The following is a 19,680-nucleotide window of genomic DNA, read 5'->3' as shown; positions in this document are numbered from 1 at the left end:
ATGGGACAGGAGTTTTATTGAATTTTACAACTAGACCACTTATATGAATATTATTAAATTATCTTGTATTTGGATGGCAACATTTGGATTTGGATTTGGATTTCGATTTGAAATCCATTAATTTAAAATACCTTGATTTGAAATCTTTTGATTTTAAAATTTCTTGTTTGCGTCTTTTTAAACAAAGAAGGATTTGAAATTCATCATTTGAAATTCCATTGTTTGGATACCTAAATTTGGATTTGGATTTAAGATCCATAAAATATATTTTTAATTATTATTTTTCTTAATCCTTCTATATTTTAATTTTAGTAATGTTTATAATAAATACATGAGACAATATTGATAATTCAATTGACAAGATAATAACTAAATATCTTTAGTCATAAATAACTAAAAAAAAACTTGCCAACTACTGACAATTAAAATTTTTATATCAACTAGAGAGGAAACCCAAATGCATGGATTTTTTCACAATATTCAAAATCTCAAACTAAAAAATTATTCTAAAGTTCATAACAACTAAAAAGTTATATATTAAGAGAGACAGATTAAATACTCAAAATATGTGTATTTTCTTCCCATTTTTATTATGTTTTTCAAAAAATACAAAATTCAAAATAAGAAAATTACACATATATAAATATAAATATGAAGTCTCAAATAACGCGACAATGCCAAGATTGTTATTCCTCAAACATTTCCTTTGCCAAAGCATCTCGAAAGGCTGTCCACTCATTAGTAACTCTAACAAATGTGATGTTTTCTTCTGTTATCTCATTTTCATTTAATGAAACATCTTCTAATTCAAGATCCACAGCTCTCAACAACTTATCCTCATTCATTTCATCCCGTATAAAGTTATGAAGAATGCAACATGCATTAATAATCCTAGTTTGAGTCTTCACTTCATAAAAACTAGTTGTGCGTAATATTGCCCACCTTTTCTTCAATAACCCAAAAGGCCATTCAATTGTATTTCTTGCAAATGAGTGTCGAAGATTAAATAGCTCCTTATAATATGTTGGTGTATCTCCTCTCCACAAATTTAGATGATGTCAAATTCCTTTATAAAGAGCTATGTTGGAATTCTTCCACAATCCAAAACTTCTATGGTGAATGATAGCTCAACACAGAGAAGTAAATGCAGAGCAAGAAGTGAGAATGTGAAAAATGAATTCCTCAATTCGTATATTAGCTTACTTGTTCTTTATATACAAGACACAAAAAAGTAAAGCTGTAACAGAATAATAACTAACTAATACTAACTATACAAGTGCCAGCTTCTATACACGTGGCAGCAGACTGAAGTATTAAGGCTACTAAACTACAAGTCACTTACAACTGAGTTTCTACAAGTCTATACAAACTACAAGTCGTTCACAGCAGAGTTAAATACCAAGCTAAACTAAAACAATCTTCAACACTCCCCCTCAAGATGAACTATATATGTTCAGTAGGTTCATCTTGGACAACAAATAATGAAACTGTTTGTACCCAAGGGCTTTAGTAAAAAAATCAGCTAGTTGATGTCTTGAGGTAATATGGAAAGTTCTAATTGTACCAGCTTGTATCTTCTCTCGGATAAAGTGACAATCAACTTCTATGTGCTTGGTTCGTTCATGATAAACTGGATTAGCTGCTATGTATAAAGCTGCCCTGCTGTCACAGTAGATAGAAGCAGCCTGTGTATGCTCTAATCCAAAAGTCTTAAGTAAGGAAATGAGCCAAACTATTTCACTGGTCACTGTTGCCATGGCCCTATACTCGGATTCTGCAGAAGATCTAGATACCACCTGTTGTTTTTTACATTTCCAAGAAATCATAGATTCACCAAGGAAGATGCAAAAGCCAGAAACAGACCTCCTAGTATCAGGGCATGCTGCCCAGTCAGCATCACAGTATGATTTTAACTTCAATTCTGATTCTGCAGAAAGAAACAACCCTTGGCCTGGACTCCTCTTCAAATACTTGAGAATTTTGTATGCTGCTTGCAAATGAGGCACTTTAGGGGCAGTCATGAATTGACTTAGTTTATGTACAGCATAGCAAATGTCAGGCCGTGTGAGTGTCAAGTATAGAAGCTTGCCTATTAGTCTTCTATACAGAGCTGGGTCAGGAACATCTTCACCAATGGAATTACTGAACTTGGCAGATTGCTCCATTGGAATGTTGGCAGGCTTACTTGCCAATAGACCAGTCTCAGATAATAGTTCTAAAGTATACTTTCTTTGACATAAAGTCAGTCCTTTGGTGGTTCTAGCAACCTCAAGTCCTAGAAAATACTTCAAAGTACCTAAGTCCTTGAGTTTGAACTTATTATCTAGGAATTGCTTGAAGGTATTGACTGCATCTACATCATTACTAGCAATTAATATGTCATCCACATAGATCAAAAGAATGATTATTGAACCTTTGTTGACCTTGGTAAACACAGAATAATCTGATTTAGATTGAAGGAAACCAAGATCAATGATAGTGGATGATAATTTTGCAAACCACTGCCTACTGGCTTGCTTAAGCCTATATAAGGACTTTGTTAACCTACACACCTCCCCCTTGCTGCCAAAACCTGGTGGAGGAAGCATGTATACCTCTTCATCCAACTCCCCATGAAGAAAGGCATTGTTGACATCCAACTGAGTGAGATGCCAACCATAGACAGCAGCTAAGGCTAACAAGGTTCTGACTGTGACAAACTTGACAACAGGTGAGAATGTTTCAGAAAAATCAACCCCTTCAGTTTGTGTGAAGCCTTTAGCAACTAACCGGGCCTTGTACCTCTCAAGGGAACCATCTGCTTTGAGTTTCACCTTATAGACCCACTTACATCCTATCGGAACTTTACCAGGAGGTAGGGAAGTCATCACCCAGGTATGATTAGCTACAAGAGCATCAATTTCAGCCTGCATTGCAGCTTTCCACATAGGATCTTTCAAGGCTTGAGCATAGGTATTTGGTTCCTTAGTAATAGTTAAGGCAACAGAAAATATTCTATGTGGAGTGGACAGTTTACTGTATGAAAGTGTGGAAGAAAGTGGATAAAGTATACCTGAGGTACAAGCAGCAGTGGATTCATGTGACTGAGTTAGAGAAGCTGAAGCCAATACATGTGCAGAAACCAGATTGCAATGGTAGTCACGGAGGTAAGAAGGTGGATTATGATGTCTATTAGACCTTCTAATAGGAGCAGTAGCAGTGGAAGTAAGGGCAGGAAGGGCAGATGTAAGAGTAGGAACATCCGGAAGGAAATTAGAAGAAGAAATGGTGTGATCAGGTGAATGAGTAGGGTGAGAATCAACCTGATCATGATGAACCAGATCTGGAAATTCATCAGGTGGAACAGCAACATCAAGTGAAGACAAAGGAGGGGAAAACTCAGCAGAAACTAAAGGAACCTAAACTTGAAAGGTGTCAGGGACAAAAGGTGGAGAAGGAAACATGCAATGAGTGATGGGAAGAGAAGAATTTGGTTTTGCTGTCCAGTGCTTAAAAGGGAAAATAGACTCTCTAAAAACCACATCCCTAGAAATGAAACAAGATTTAGTGGTCAAATCATACAATTTGTAACCTTTAGAACCAAAAGGAAAGCCAAGAAAAATGCAAGCTTTGGCTCTAGGGTCAAATTTGGTTCTATTCCTATGCAATGTAGAAGCAAAGCATAAGCTTCCAAAGACTTTAAGGTGATCATAAGTAGGGGAATGACCTAGCAGCTTCTCATAAGGTGTTAAACCAGAAAGAAAAGGACTAGGGATTCTATTGATAAGGTAAGTAGCAGTCAAAACACAATCCCCCCAAAATTTTAATGGTAAGTTGGCTTGAAACCTTAATGCTCTAGCTACATTCAACAAATGTTGGTGTTTTCTCTCAACCACTGCATTTTGCTGTGGTGTCTCAACACAAGATAACTGGTGAACAACACCTTTAGAAGCATAAAAGGATTCAATGGCAAACTCAGGACCATTATCAGTTCTCAAAATCTTAATGGGAGTTTTAAATTGAGTCATAACCATGTTAAAAAAGGACTGAACCAGCAAGGATGCATCAGATTTACGTTTCATTAAGTAAACCCAAGTGCACCTGCTGCAATCATCTACCAATGTAAGGAAATATTTAGAACCAGACAGTGTGGGAGTGGAATAAGGTCCCCAAATATCAGCATGGACTAAATCAAAACAAGAAATAGATGCAGTTGTAGAATGAGAAAAAGGAAGTCTCTTTTGTTTAGCCAAAGGACACACATTGCATTCAAAAGATTTATTAGCATTGCAAGAATTGTAGTTAGGTACAATGGATTTCATCAAAGCTAATCTTTGTGAAGAAGGATGACCTAACCTACAATGCCATAACCTAAAAATATCATTGGAAGAAACAGAAGTACAAGAATGAACATTGTTTACAGAAACATGGGAAGGCAGTTTGGACAAGATATCAGAAACTGACTTAGGCAAAGCAATCTGTGTGTTGGTTTGCAGAATGTAAAGTCCACCTTGCTTCTTACCCAACCCAATCATCCTCCAGAGCTGTAAGTCCTGTATAAAACAGTAATGGGAAAGGAATATACAACAACAGGAAGGAGTTTGAGTCAATTTACTGATAGAAACAAGGTTAAAAGAAAATGATGGAATGCAAAGAACGTTTTCAAGAATCAAAGAAGCTGAAACTTGGACAGTTCCTATGTGTGTAACCTTTGCCATGTCTCCGTTAGGCAACCTAACTGAGGTTTGAACAGTAGAAGTAATGGTTTTAAAAAAAGAAGTGGAGTGGACCATGTGGTCTGTGGCCCCACTATCAAGGATCCAATCAGTAGGATTGAGGTGAGAAGTATTAACAGTAGAAGAAAACACAGAATATTCTAAGGAGGGACAAGACCAAATACTTGAGAGCTCATGACCTTGAAACCCAATGGAAGTTTGTGCAATAACGTTGGCAACTTGAGGAGTCTCTGTTGCAGTTTCAAGTGGAGCTTGAGTGCCAAAATGACACTGGGAATTCAGCAATCCAATCAACTGTTGATATTCTGACTTGCTCAAAGACACTCCTTCATCAGATCCTTGGTCAACAGCAATGACATTGTTAGCAAAAGTGGTTGAACCAGCCTTATTCTTGAACTTATAGCCAGGTGGATAGCCATGTAGTTTGTAACACTTATCCACTACATGTCCCATGGCACCACAGTGAGTGCACTGAGGTCTCCCAGCCTTGTTTTTGTTGAAATTCCTGGCATTGTACTTGTTTCCCAAAGCTGCCAAGACTGCAGCTGTGTCAACTTGAAATTTCTTTCCTGCTCCAACCTTTCTTTGCTTTTCATCTTGAAGCAATAGAGAGAAAACCTTGCTCAAGGAAGGAATGGGATCCATGAGGAGAATCTGTCCCCTTACTGCAGAGTAGGTATCATTCAAGCCCATTAGAAATGACATTGTGCAATCTTCCACTTGGTGACCACAAGTACAATTTCTGTGTGCAGTGAACTCATCCCAAATGCCCTTGAATTTGGTGTAGTAGGCATTGATAGACATATCTTCTTGAACCAAAGAACTAACCTCTTTTCTTAACTCAAAAATCCTAAGTCCATTGCCTTGGGAAAACCTAAATTGTAGATCAACCCAAACCTCCCTTGCTGTCTTGAAGTAAACTACACTAGGCTGTAGGTCTTTGGAAATTGAATTGAATAGTCAAGCTAGGACTGTGCTATTGCACTTACACCAAGCTGTGTAACATGGATGATCAGGTGATTGAGGCCTTGGGATTGACCCATCTACAAATCCAATTTTGGTTTTGGCATCCAATGAAATCAGTACAGCCCTACTCCAGGTATTATAGTTCTCTTCCGTCAAACGCTCCACAACAAGAGATACACCAGGGTTATCACTACTAGTCAAGAAATACGGACTGGAGGAATTTTCCCATGGGTGAATAACATGGTGAGTAACAGGTACAGAGGTACTAGAAGTATCATCAGCCATTTTCAACACAAGAAAACCAAAAAAAAAAAAACCCAAGAAATCACCCTTCTTGATTACAAGAATCAATCTTAGAACAATATTGGTCAAATAAACCCAAGAAATCAGAGATTACAACTAAGAAATTGAAGAACCCTAATTCTCAGGAACCAATTATGGAATTTTCAATAGAGTAATCAAAAAAACCCTAGATCAAGATTTAGAAGAAAACAAAGTGCAAGAATCAAGAAAACAGAGATGAAACCTGTTTGATTCGTGAGAAAGCACTAAAGAAAAGAACGAAGAAAATTCAGAGAATACCAGAGGGAATTGGTTCTCTGAGCTCTGATACCATGTTGGAATTCTTCCACAATCCAAAACTTTTATGGTGAATGATAGCTCAACACAGAGAAGTAAATGCAGAGCAAGAAGTGAGAATGTGAAAAATGAATTCCTCAATTCGTATATTAGCTTACTTGTTCTTTATATACAAGACACAAAAAAGTAAAGCTGTAACAGAATAATAACTAACTAATACTAACTATACAAGTGCCAGCTTCTATACACGTGGCAGCAGACTGAAGTATTAAGGCTACTAAACTACAAGTCACTTACAACTGAGTTTCTACAAGTCTATACAAACTACAAGTCGTTCACAGCAGAGTTAAATACCAAGCTAAACTAAAACAATCTTCAACAAGCTAAAAACCCAGGACAATTTGTGTACCCAGAATCCACAAGATAATATGTACTTGATGGTATTTCTAGGTAGTGGTGCCGACTCAAAGCATCACGCAACACTCGAGAATCCAATGCGGATCCCTCCCAACCAGGTAATACATATATGAACTTTAGATTAGCATCACAAGCTCCTAAAACATTTGTACTTAAGTCCACCTTTCCTATTTTGATATCTACCTTGATCTTCTATGGGAACAGTTAATGGGACGTGTACCATCTAGGGCTCCAAGTGCTCCCTTGAACCACTTCCATCTATCATCTCCTTCGTGAAGAACTGCATGATCTTGTTTGATATACTTCTTGCCTATCTTAAGAATAGCTTTCAACATAGAATGAAATTGTGTACTTATAGTTTCCCCAAAACAAGCAAAAACATTTTTAATTTTTCTATTCTTGAGGTCGTGAGGAAGAATATGTTAAAACAATGCTACAACTTCCCTAACTATAACATTTCTTGTGACAACCAATCCACCCTTGTCACAAAAAATGTTACATAACTTGTTAAACCCATGTGTGTTTATACGTAATTCTAATATGCATTTAGAATCCTGAGCTAGAGATACCATCCAAAGTCTCATCTGATAAATCCCCTCTTCAATTTCACTTCTTAATGGTTTTCTTACAAAGTACTTCCTACAAGAGCATATTCCAACAAGCATAACAAAAAACTCCACTAGCAAAGGCAAAAATCTCATCTTCTCTTCCTCATATACTTCTGTCTCCTCTCTTTTACATTTTTGTTAAATAGATATATCTCTTCCATTGTTGGTCATTTTTATCTCTGTTTATTTTTCAAAATACAAACAATAAGAATATATAACTAATAAAAAGTTTATCAACGAAAATCCATGAAATCACTCGAAACAAATCAATTTAATTGCAACTACAAATATGAATAATAAATAATTAACACAAATAATAGTAAGCAGCTCAATAAATTGTAAAAAAGAAACTCAAGCAATTTTGCAGGTTCACTGATTTTTTCAATAGGTGATAATTCTGCAAGTTACTAATAAAAGGATTAAAAAAAGTACAAGCAGAGACCAACTGGTAAACAAAGAGAACTAACAAAAAGACATCATTTAAGTCTTGTTCTTATTAATATATTCTCTAAGATAGTCATGATGTTGCAGATTCCTTGACAAGGCCTGCATTAAAATTCAGTTTAGCACTTTGCATTACTGAACGTCTAAGTGTACAATATTTAGGTAAAATCAGAGATGCTTGATGAAGCTTTTCTACTATCCCATATGGTGTACACAGTGACCTAAAGAATACAAAGTTTATATGGCCCTCTTTTCACAGAAATGTAATATGTAAATGTAAAAGTTTATATCATCCACTACTCCACCATAAGACTTTAACAAGGAAGTGCAATTTTAGCTAGAGTTCATTGGTCACACACACAGGTGGGCTGGTAATCCCAATTATAATCGTCAGTATTAATCTTTAATCTATTGCCATCAACCAATATGACCAAAACAGACAAAAGAAGAAGCTTAGAAGACGAAGGATTATATGCGCTAAGCAATGTCCTGTTTCTAACTGCATAACTTGGTATCAAATGCATCCAAAGGAGAACCAATCAGAAGTTTTTGTCCTGTTTCCGTAGTTTATTCTCTTGAAGTATCTATCCGCAGAACTAAAAATAAAGATAAATAAAATTTGCTTGCGATTTCAAACCCAGAAATCATAAGTTTGCTAAATAAAAGAAAGCAAGGAAGCGATTTGACTTCACAGTTCACAAACACACACATATACACACAAACTACAAACTCTCTCTCTCTCTCTCTCTCTCTCTCTCTCTCTCTCATTGTTTGTACATGAGACTAGTGTGAATCTCCATTCAAACTTAAAACCAATAAACTTTAGAAGAAAACGAAGAGAACCCAGAAAAAGTAACAAAACAAAATATGTACTGTTGTTGTGACAATAAGTTTGCTAAATAAATCAGGTCATACATCAATTGTGAAGTCAAACTCTTTTATTATTGAGTTTAAAATTTTTCATTTGATTAGGTCTTCATTATGCTGGATAGGGGTGTCAAATTGGTGGGTTTGAGGTGGGTATAATTGGGTTGGGTATATAAAACACATTTACCCATTAAAACCTATTTAACTAATTGCTTTTAACCCAAATTCAACCTAACCCAATTATTATGGGTAAACTCCAACTCACCTAATTACTCAATTATCAAAATTACCAAAATGCCATTAAAGTGAAAACCCCAACACTTTCTTGGATTCTCTTTTCCCCTCTCTCTAGTCTCCATTTTTGGGATTAAAAAATTCCACACAAGCATGTCCACATTAGCAATTATATTAAAAATCCAAATAAAAAAGATTTTATTTTCTTTTCTACTTTCTCTCACTTTCTTGGCAACCAAACAGTGCAACAAATACAAAGAAATGTCATTTCAAGCTCAAAACTTGCAGAAAGGCATGATCATGTATATGTACTTGTTAGGTTTGCACCAGATTTGTCGTTGCATGTACTTGAAGAGACAAAGTGATCGTTGCCAATCTTTGTGCTGCGCGAACTCCTTGAACATGAGCACAAAGTCGTTTAGGGACATCTTGTTCTTGAACATCTCTAAGCACTGCGCGATGCTTTCGCGCGATGGGAGGCTGCTCAACTTGTTGACAAGGTTTTCAGACCCGGACTGTTCATTGAACTGTAAAAGGGAGAGGTTCAATATTTTTGAGGTTGAACCGAAGTCGAACCGTGATGACATCATAATTAATTTAATAATTAATTAAAGCCTAAATATAGATATTAAAATTATAAAACTAGCAAAATTGACTAATATATCTATATATGTGAGAGAAATTTAATGATTTTCAAGTATATATTTAATAATTAAATAAGAAAGTTAATAAAATAAAATAATAACCATGAAAACATTAAAATTTTTGATTAATTTTTGAACTAAAGTTGAATATCTTTGAAGGATTTTAATTATAATTTTTTTTTAATTCCTTGTAAGAGATGGATAATTTAATTAAGTAGAATAAAATTTAAGTTAATAAAATAAAATAATAACCATGAAAACATTAAAATTTTTGATTAATTTTTGAACTAAAGTTGAATATCTTTGAAGGATTTTAATTATAATTTTTTTTAATTCCTTGTAAGAGATGGATAATTTAATTAAGTAGAATAAAATTATCTTAAGTTGTTTTTTATATATATATATATAAAAAAAAAATTGCTAAGGGGTTGGTCCGCACGCTTCTTGCCACTGGTTCGTGCAACCAACCCTGGTTTTAGGGGTTCACGGAATTGCCACATATGCCTGATTCTTTATACTTAAAAAATCGGTTTTCATCTCGGATCTCGGTTTTCACAGTCCGACCTCTCGGTTCGATCCCGTTTTGAGAACTATGCTTGTTGATTAGGGTTTCAACATTATAGCTGTACTTCCCTTTCTCCACTGTCACCGACGGATTTTCGAGGACGAGCTCCCTCGGCTTTGCTCTGGGTTTTCCAGTGAGGGATCTCTAGTCACGGACGGAGAGGAATTAATGGCTTGTGATTGGACGGTGGAGGTTGACTCGTACGAGAAGATGGATTGGATTTCAGGCAAGAGACTTGATATTGCTTCGTATAGGTCCAGTGTGCAAAACATTTTCTCGGGGGTTTTCTTGCACTTTGCCATGGTTTCTGGGAATCCAAACAGGCTTAGTGTAGTCTCTTTGCAGTGTGCGAAACATTTTCTCGGTCTTTTTTTTTTTTTTTTAAATGAGAAGGGCTGAGTTGAATTTGGGTATATTGTTTTGGGTTAAATAGGTCTCAATGGGTTTTTAGTTAAAACCCAATAATCACTGGGTCTAATTGGGTTGATACCCATTTAACCCAACTAATAATTGAGTGGGTTTGGGTTCAATTAAAGTTAGTGGGTTTGGGTGGACAAATAGGTTTGAGCTTACTTTGCCACCCCTAGCTAGGTACTTTTCTATGTTGTTTAGCTCTGTATTATGCTGAATTTTGAATTTAGTGAGCTTTTAATGGAAATGGGAAACAATAATACATGATCTACAAATAAATTCTGTTTCATTTTTTTTTTTTTTGAGAAAGAAATTCTGTTTCATATAGTTAAGCTAGAATGATTTCAATGAAATACACCCAATTGGGCAAACAAAACACACTATAACTCAAAGGAATCAAATTAACAGCTCCCCTCTAATAATCCAATAATCCCGTTAGTGTCATGTGCAACAAACAAGATTCCATCTTCCTCACTTTCCATCATCACAACATCATTATTTCAAATGAATATTCTCACTTATTACTTTACAACTCATAGACAGTTCATTGAAATATTTCATTAAGTGTGATTGAGCGGCAGTGGTGTGTTTGCCAAAGTGCAACAAGAAGGATGACTCAAAGTGGGAGGGAAGATGTATAGTTCATATGTTTCACAAATGTATTAGTATCTTTGTGTAGTTATGTTTTTGAACTAAAATTAAATTATTGATAATGCATCAAACGAGTTAAACATTGTATAAGATAAATGAGGACGTAAAGGTAAGAGATTGGTTAACCCAATATATTTCACATATAAACCAAAACCGTTACCAATTTGGATTTGATATGAGATCGGATGTTCTTTACTTGTGTGTTCAAATTTGCTATATTAAGTGGTGAGTGGTGCTATGGTTGGTGGGAGATGAGTTTGGGGAAGATGAATTGGTTGTGGTGGTAGAGGCAAATGAAAAAAATAAACATATTGTAAAAAAGAAATAGGTCAATTATTAGCTATGATACTATGAGCAAAATGAAAACTATTGAAAAAAAATATATATATTTGAGATATTGTTATGCCTTGCCAGAATCAAGGTCAAGTCGTCGAGGCTTCTTAATTTATATCCACAATATTTTTGACATAAAATAACAAATATATAAACCCGATATAGATCAACTAGATAAATGAAAGTGATTTCTTTCCAGAAAATTTTATTGAGGAAGATATATGCACTATAGCTTCCATTAGTATATTGGAATTTAAAGCATACTTACAACTCGAACAATGGTAGTGATAGCCCAAGACCCTAGGTTAATCACTTTATAACTTAGATACTGAAGAAGTCATTGCCCCAAAATAGAAAAATACAAAACCTCGCGAAACTACATCTTTCCCATGTGATAAATACCTGCTCTGGTTTATCCACTGGTAGCCTTGCACTGGCATCATACTCATAGATTTTACTTTTTTAAGGTACAATTTTTCAGTCATACTATAAACTCTATGATAAAATGTTGGATTTTTCTTTTTTGAGAGAGAGAATAAAATGTCAGATCGTAGTTAACCTAAATTTGGATTTACTAACTTCTTAATATGATTTTAAATGAGAGATAAAAAGAATATAGGGTTTGAAATAGTATTTGATATATCAAAATAGTAATTAGGAATTTAACTATTTCATTTAAATATATTAAAAAATACTAAGCCCACCGTCAATTTTAATACCAAAATACTTACAAAGAAAGCAGTCGCAGCTCCACTAAATTTTTAGAGAATGACCATTAAGAAACTTAAACTAAACAAAATTAATAAAAAGAGAACTTGAATGTAACGAGTTATCGACCAAGAAAAAAAAAAAAACACAAATACATGAAATTTTACAATTTTCTTCTAAGAGTTTTCATATTTTGAGATCATTACATGATAGTTCATTATCAGTTGTTATTATTTATTGTCAATGTGGTTAGGTGTGACTATTTTATTTGGTTAAATTTTGATAAATTTTTTATTTTTATGCAATTGTTATTATCTATTTGTCATTATTTTTATAAGAATATTTTAAACAAAATGACAAAATGCAACTCACACTATATTATTTATTAACTCACACAACCACACTCATCCATACATAAATATTACATTAAATGTCTACTTAATCAATCAAATACTTTAACATTACCAACTTTACTATTCATTTTGAATCACTAACATAAATAATATACTAGGCCTAATTATTGTTTGGTTTTGGGCAAGATGTGATCAAAATGTGCAAAAATAATTTTAAGGATAAAATAAACTAAGAAAAAAAATATCATATACATACATACATATACACACACATATATATATATATATATATATAATTCAGGGGTTCATTTGAACCCCTTAAACAACAAGTGCCACCGCCCCTAGTTGGAAAAGGAAAGGAAAAGAGAGAGAGAAGAAATTAAAAAAATCTAGATGATCAAGCGTGGCATCATAGGAGAATGGGTGAATTAATTAATTGTAGTTTGCAGATGCTTCTATATTTATATATCGTATAGATAATTTCAATTTATTTATGATTGTAAAATTTTTTATCAATTTTGTTGTGACCCTGTAGGCTTATTCTAAAAAATAAAAAAAATAAAAATTGAACTTACATGTGTGAAGAGCCCAACCCAAATTTGTTATTCATAAATTTTATATGCTTTGTTTGAGCATGAAACTTGTGCTTTGGTTCAAAATTTTCAATGTTTTTGTGTGTGAAAAGCTCTTTGAATTTACACAATCAGAGTAAAATTATAATCAAATCTACACAAGCTCAAACATTAAAAAAAATAAAAATAAAATAAGGCGCATACACTATTTACAGTATCCAATTTTTTTTTAATATAAAATAAAATAAAATAATTTGGGTTGGGGCGGGTCCAAGTTTTGTTGTCCATGGGTAAAAAATCCAATAGGAATTAGGTACTAGCATTTATTGGGTTTTGGAGTTGGATATATCCACGGATAAAGATTTTGGGTCGAGTTTAAATATACCCTACCCAAACTCAAATCCGGTCCATCGCCATCCGTGTCCAATAATACCCGAAAATTTATAAATTAAAAAAATTAATAATAAAAAAGAAGAAGAAGGCATTCCTAGATATTCGACAGTTCAAAGTTGAAACAACACCTGCCACTGAAGAATTCAATCTTAGTCGAGATTTTGCCGAATCTACTTAGTAAGTATTTCTGAATCAGCTTAGGATACTTTTCCCACGTAGACTGTTATTAGGAATGTTCGGTTTTAAAAGCGTGTGATATCTTTCTAAACCTTTAGAATACAGTCTCTCAGCCTTGACTCTCTAGCTACAAACCTGAACCTCCCGAGTCTCACAGAAATTTTTTACAAGGAATGGATTCTAAGAGAAAAAAGTTCACAGTTGATGTTGATGATGATGTAGTAGTTGATCGTATATCTGAGTTGCCAGAAGATGTTTCGCAACACATACTGTCCTTCCTTCCTACCAAACAAGTATTTCAATCTACTCTTTTGTCTACACGATGGAAACATGTGTGGACTACATTCCCCATTCTAAAATTCGATAAAACCTCCGTGTTGTGGAGTTCAGAAAAGAAGAATGATCCGGAAGTCAAGATAAAGAGACGTAACTTTTACAAGTTCTTGAATAAATGTTTGCGATTACGAAGCCGCCAAAGTCAGAGACCACAAATAAAGAATTTTACATTAGAGGTTAGCGTGCAGAATCACAAATCCAAGTCTCGTGTTGACCGCTGGATAAGGTTTGCGGTTAAGAGTAATGTTGAAGAGCTGATTCTTTTCTTTGGTGGGTCTCGTATACGTTATCCCTTGCCTCATGGTGTTTTGGCTGCAAAATCTTTAACTGTGTTGACACTACATTATCTTAAGTTGGATTCAATTCGTAGTGATATAAACTTACCATCTTTGAAAAGATTGTCTTTATTAGGCGTTTCTGCAGATAATCAAATTATTCAGAATCTGATTTTTGGGTGTCCTATGATAGAAGACATGGGAATTTCGTGCTGTCGGGGCATTAAGTGTTTAAAGATTTTTGGTCTCCCTAAAGTCATGAAAATTCTGGTACAGAACAATCACCTTGACAGGCTTGAGTTGGAAGCATCAAATCTTCATGATCTATGTATAAACGAGGGTCGGCTATCTGAGCTCAACTTGCTTCCTTTAAGAAATCTAAAAAAGTTATACATAAGCACACCAATTGTAACAGAAAAGTGGCTTGATCATAATCTTTCTGGACTTCCACTCCTTGAGAACTTAGAGCTAGTTTTTTGTTATATGCTGGAAGGAATAAAGCTTTCAAGTCATCATCATCTTAAATCATTGGGATTGATGAGATGCCAAAATCTGGTTGAAGTCATGATTGATTCTTCTAAATTATGTAGACTCTCATATTCTGGTAACACTGCAATATCTTTTTCGTTGAATGCTTCGGGTCTGTTAGATGCTGAGTACACAATGTGGAGTTCCTATGGTCCTTGGGATGCTGCAAAGATTGAATTCCTCTCAAAGATGGGAGATTCAAAAGTATTCAAATTGAGTATTATTGTAATTCAGGTACTTCTGGTTTTATCTTTATTTCTTTCTTTGATTATCTTGTTCGTAAATTTATTTCATTTCACTTTTTATCTTGGATTTGCTTTTTTGTATATAAAATCTAATCATATTTTTTTGTTTTATTTCTTTGTAAAGGATGTGATTATACCAAAAGAATTGAGAGAAACCTTACCATCACCATTATATAATGTCAAACATTTAAAGCTATCAATACCTCCGCCACTTACAAGATACAAAATCAAGGAACTACTAGATGGTTTGCTTTGGATTTCTCCTCTTCCAGACATGTTAGTAATTGAATCATGCAGGGAGTCAGATCCTGATTTTGACAAAGTAGCCTTTGAGGTAACACACTTATTTATTTTTTAGTATCCTCAAACTTGCTCATTATGCTTTCATTAGTGCTAATGAGTGTGCTAAATAGTGGTTTTGATTCGGAATAATAAATAACTATGTTCATGTATTATGTAAGAAGCTGATAAATTTGAATTATGTTTTAGCTAGCTATAGACAAACAAATGATATTGGTATGTATAATCTTTCAAACTCTCTTCTATTGATTTTAGATATATTATTAGATATATCTTTTTGGTTTTTTATAGTTTATTTATATTGGCCTTCATGTATTTTGTACTAAATTAACTTGACACAAAAATTAAATGTTTAGATGAGACACATGACATAAAATTAGACTCCAATAGAAATTCAATTTTGATTCTACTTAGATTTTCTCTTTTATATATATATATATATATATATGAATATTGCTGATGCGAATTTTCTTGCTCTTTCTTTATTTACACTGTTCAAAATGAAAGGAGTCTTATATAGATTATAAATTCTATAGCAAATCCATTCTTTCAGTGATCTGCCTTCTGGGTAGGATAGAATTAAATGCAATTGGAGCCATGTCATGGACAATTGCACTAAGGAAAAGGTTCCTGCACTGATTTCTCCATGATCCTATAGCCAATCAGGAATGCTTTGTGAGAGTTATTGCCTCCCTCTATTGCCTTGTCTCTAGCATTTTTCTTTATTCCATTAAGCACTTAGAATTACCCCCGAAAGTCATAGGTCTCGGATTATCAAACTTGTTTATGACCACCACCTAAGTTGGTGAAAACTGGAAGGGACTAACCAGTGGACTCCTAATATTTTGATGAGATCCCCAACTGAATTTTTCACAGTCATAGGTTTCTGTAGAAGGAAAGAATTGCTTAATTTAATTTCCAAAAAACTTCGGTACTAGGATACTTACCAATGGAGTCGTCATAATCTTCTTGTTGTTCCATAGGAGTAAATCCATCTCTTCATCAGCATAGGGATGTCCTTAAGAGATTTTTTTCCCTTGCAAAATCCCATATTAGAGGATTGTTCAGAAAGCAAGAAAGATGGATATTGATAGCAAATACTAGAAATCTATGTGCACCGTAAATGGAAAGTAATAATAGTTTCATGTTTCATATTATAGGAAGTATGAAGTTCTTGGTTTTTTCTTTTTTTAATCCACCAATTGTCATTTTGCAGTGGAGAAAACTTGTTAATATGAGTTATTTAATAAACTTTATGCGCCTGGTTCTTTGTTTAGTCAAAGTATCGACTATATCAATTAAGAAGTTTCTGCATTTTATTATTGTAAAGAAAAAAAATGTAATTTGGTTTACAAACTTTATGCTCGTTTATATCTGAAGCAAATATGATTGTAGGAATGCAAAATTCCTTCTACTTTCTTTGGTCTTTGTTGAAAATTCTCACATTTTAATAATATCTAATTTATAGTTATTGTTATTTGATCATTGGTGGTTCCATGTCAAGTGTGTACACTAAGATGTGTTCAACAATATTTATTCTACCATAATATTAGTACATTAATTAGTGAAATAAATCACATTTGATTTTGATTAAAAACCATTTTTTTTTCTTTTAATTTAAGTAATAACTTAGTGGTAATGGCATCTTTTATGGTGTATGATGTAGTTTGAACTCTACCACCCCTGTCCCCTACTATCTACCTACTAAAAACATTATTGTTGTGAGCCTACACTAGACTTATTCAAAACCATTGAAACCTTTATGGTGCATTTGGATTTGGATTTGGGTGATTAAAATCAAAATATTTTGTTTGGACAATCTAAAAAAGGTCAAGAATTTGGATTTGACAAATCTACCAAAAATTTTAAAGATTTAAAATTTTTGGATTTGAAATAACACCTAAAACCAATAGATTTGAAATCAAGGTATTTCAAATCTATTCATTTGAAATCCAAGTTTCCAAATGCAATCTTAAGTTTTGAGTCTTACTTTCTAGTTGGATTATAGGAACTAGGGAGGCTAAGATGCATGCTTACTGGAGTTTTTATGTTGTTAAATACTCATAAACAAACAAAATTTTCTATGTCGCTAATGGGTTGCTTGTATTTCAGTTCTCATATCGAAAGCCTATTTATAAAGAGGAGAATCCTAGTTGTTGCAAGTTCCTACCTTTTCCATGTTGGCGACATTGCTTGGAGACTGTCAAGATTGAAAGCCTTAAAGGACATGTAGATAGAGAGATTTTGTACAAGTATTTTTCTGAAAATGCAAAAACTTTGGAGAACTTCCAGTTTCATGTTGGTGGCATTGCTTGAAGAGTACTTAAATTGTGACCTTGAGAGGATATGCATGCATATACAATGATCTCTCTTAGCTATGTTTTAGAGAAGTAGAACTCTTGGAAATAGCCCCTTAAAGATGTGACTGTTAACTTGTGGAATCTTTTGTCTCGTGTTTGGCACTAAAGCTAGTATGATAGAGATAAATTATTTGATATTCTTAATGTAACAGTCTACTGCTTGCATGTGAGAATGAAGTATGCCCTTCTACCAAACGAGCATGAAAGAAAAAATAATAATATTTTCCTTATTCATACTTTTATCCCCCCTACGTTCTCATTCTCACATTTTTCCTCCCAGTGAAAGAGCACTCAAAAGTCTCAAAATACAAGTGTGCTCTACATTCCAGAGACTTTTTTTGTAGAATACACAATTTGAATGATGAACTATGTAACCCAATGCAACATTCTTTCTAAATTGCCTAATTTGTTCTTCTTTTTTTTCTTTTTCTATTTTTTTTTTCCAGTTGCATTTCTATTTTTTCTTTTTGTTTTTCTTTCCTTTATTTTTTTTCTACTTATTTGTTTTTTTTTTTTCCTGTCTTTTCTTGTACTTCTCAGTAGTTTTTTTTTTTTTTGCTCATCTTTCTTTGTCTCAGTAGTTTTTTTTTTTTTGGCTCATCTTTCTTTGGCTTGTGCTATTTAACAAAAAAAAAGAAATTGAAGTGTCCATACACAACTTTTTGAATAAAAAAATGTGTTACCTTTTTGTTTTATTTAATGGGAACATAATTATAAATTTATACCAAATTCATTTTTCTTCTCAATCTAACAAATAAGTTTTCTATCTTTTTACTTTTCCATTCTCCCAACCAAATACAAATGGGAAAAAATTAAATTTCTTCTATCTTCCTACTTTTTTATCTCTTTCCTATTTTTTATCCTTTCATTTTTCTACTCTCTTAACCAAACGGACCCTAAAGAAAACAAGGCTTCAACACCCAAAGTCATTGTCGTTGCCCAAAAAGTCCAATACTTAATAGCAAAGTCCTAAAAGAAATCTCAAGCAAAATGTCCAAGCTACCCAATAACCACCCCAAGCCCAAATTACTTACTAGTCCGCCAAAACCCATAACAGATATTAGCATTAGCTAAAAAAGAAAAGAAACCATTTCAAGCCTATTTGTAAAGGCCACATTTTCTCAGGTACTCTTTCGAGTTTCAGCATACTCCTTGCAAAAGACTATTATTTTTTTTTCTTTTTTATAATCCGATAATTGAGAGTGAGACAATTTAAAGCTTAGATATCTCTGATACAAATATATGTATTTATTAATTAATTTTTCAAAATACATTTTTTTAAATCCTCATTTTCAAAAAAAAAAAAAAAATTTGAAAAAGTTGTACCAAATAACTTAGAGATCTTATTAAAATATTTGATTATAATTGAAAACGTGTAAGAATATAAAAGTAAATTTGTATAAAAAGTATTATATATATTCCTTATTCTTTCCACCCAAATATCAAACATAGCGTTAACATAACATAATCTTTTTCTTTCATTTTTTGTTGGTGTCCATTAGAGGTCAATGACAAGATTGTACGCATTGGTAACTTTCTCTCCTTATTTAAAGACCAAATTATAAACTAGATTCAACAATAACCTTATATATTTTCTAGTATTTTCAATGAAATTATTTAGAATTTTTTTCCTTCCCAATTATTGAATTATATATATATATATATATCTAATCTAATACTATATATAATAGCAGAATCTTTACGAGATACTAACACAAGCAAAAAAACCTCTTTAAAATGTTGTCCTGTTTAAGTTAAAAAGCGAAAAATTACATTGCTTCAGGACCTTAGCACCGTTTGATAGCCTTTGGGTGTATAAAAAAAAAAAACCTTGCAACTTAAAAAACACGAGCGATGCAGAGAAAGGGAAGAACAAAAAAAGCTTGCGAGTTGCGATACATGGGAGAGACAGAGTTCGTACGGCCGGCCATCACCATCCCTTGCCAAACTTAGACCACCGGAACCAGCACCGGTAACCTAAAGGTGCATGCCGGTTAGG

At 33.5% G+C, this 19,680-nt stretch overlaps 1 protein-coding gene across 1 annotated transcript; it reads left to right on the top strand.

The window, feature by feature from the left end:
- Positions 1 to 13,810: 13,810 nt before the first annotated feature.
- LOC112002320 (F-box/LRR-repeat protein At3g03360) lies at positions 13,811 to 17,637 on the top strand. Its single transcript, XM_024034472.1, has 3 exons — positions 13,811 to 15,010; positions 15,146 to 15,355; positions 17,434 to 17,637. The coding sequence occupies exons 1-3, from the start codon at positions 13,811 to 13,813 to the stop codon at positions 17,635 to 17,637; spliced, it is 1,614 nt and encodes a 537-aa protein (XP_023890240.1).
- Positions 17,638 to 19,680: the final 2,043 nt, after the last annotated feature.

Source organism: Quercus suber, unplaced genomic scaffold, assembly GCF_002906115.3.
Source record: "Quercus suber isolate HL8 unplaced genomic scaffold, Cork oak 2.0 scaffold_571, whole genome shotgun sequence".
Classification (NCBI taxonomy): domain Eukaryota; kingdom Viridiplantae; phylum Streptophyta; class Magnoliopsida; order Fagales; family Fagaceae; genus Quercus; species Quercus suber.
This window is presented reverse-complemented; position numbering and strand designations above follow the sequence as displayed.

What these genes read in the sequence shown, in the direction of transcription:
- LOC112002320 (XM_024034472.1), top strand. Translation starts at nt 13,811, where the DNA reads ATGGATTCTAAGAGAAAAAAGTTCACAGTTGATGTTGATGATGATGTA. An exon ending in TGAGTATTATTGTAATTCAG is followed by an intron (nt 15,011 to 15,145) that starts GTACTTCTGGTT and finishes TTCTTTGTAAAG; the next exon opens with GATGTGATTATACCAAAAGA. An exon ending in TTGACAAAGTAGCCTTTGAG is followed by an intron (nt 15,356 to 17,433) that starts GTAACACACTTA and finishes CTTGTATTTCAG; the next exon opens with TTCTCATATCGAAAGCCTAT.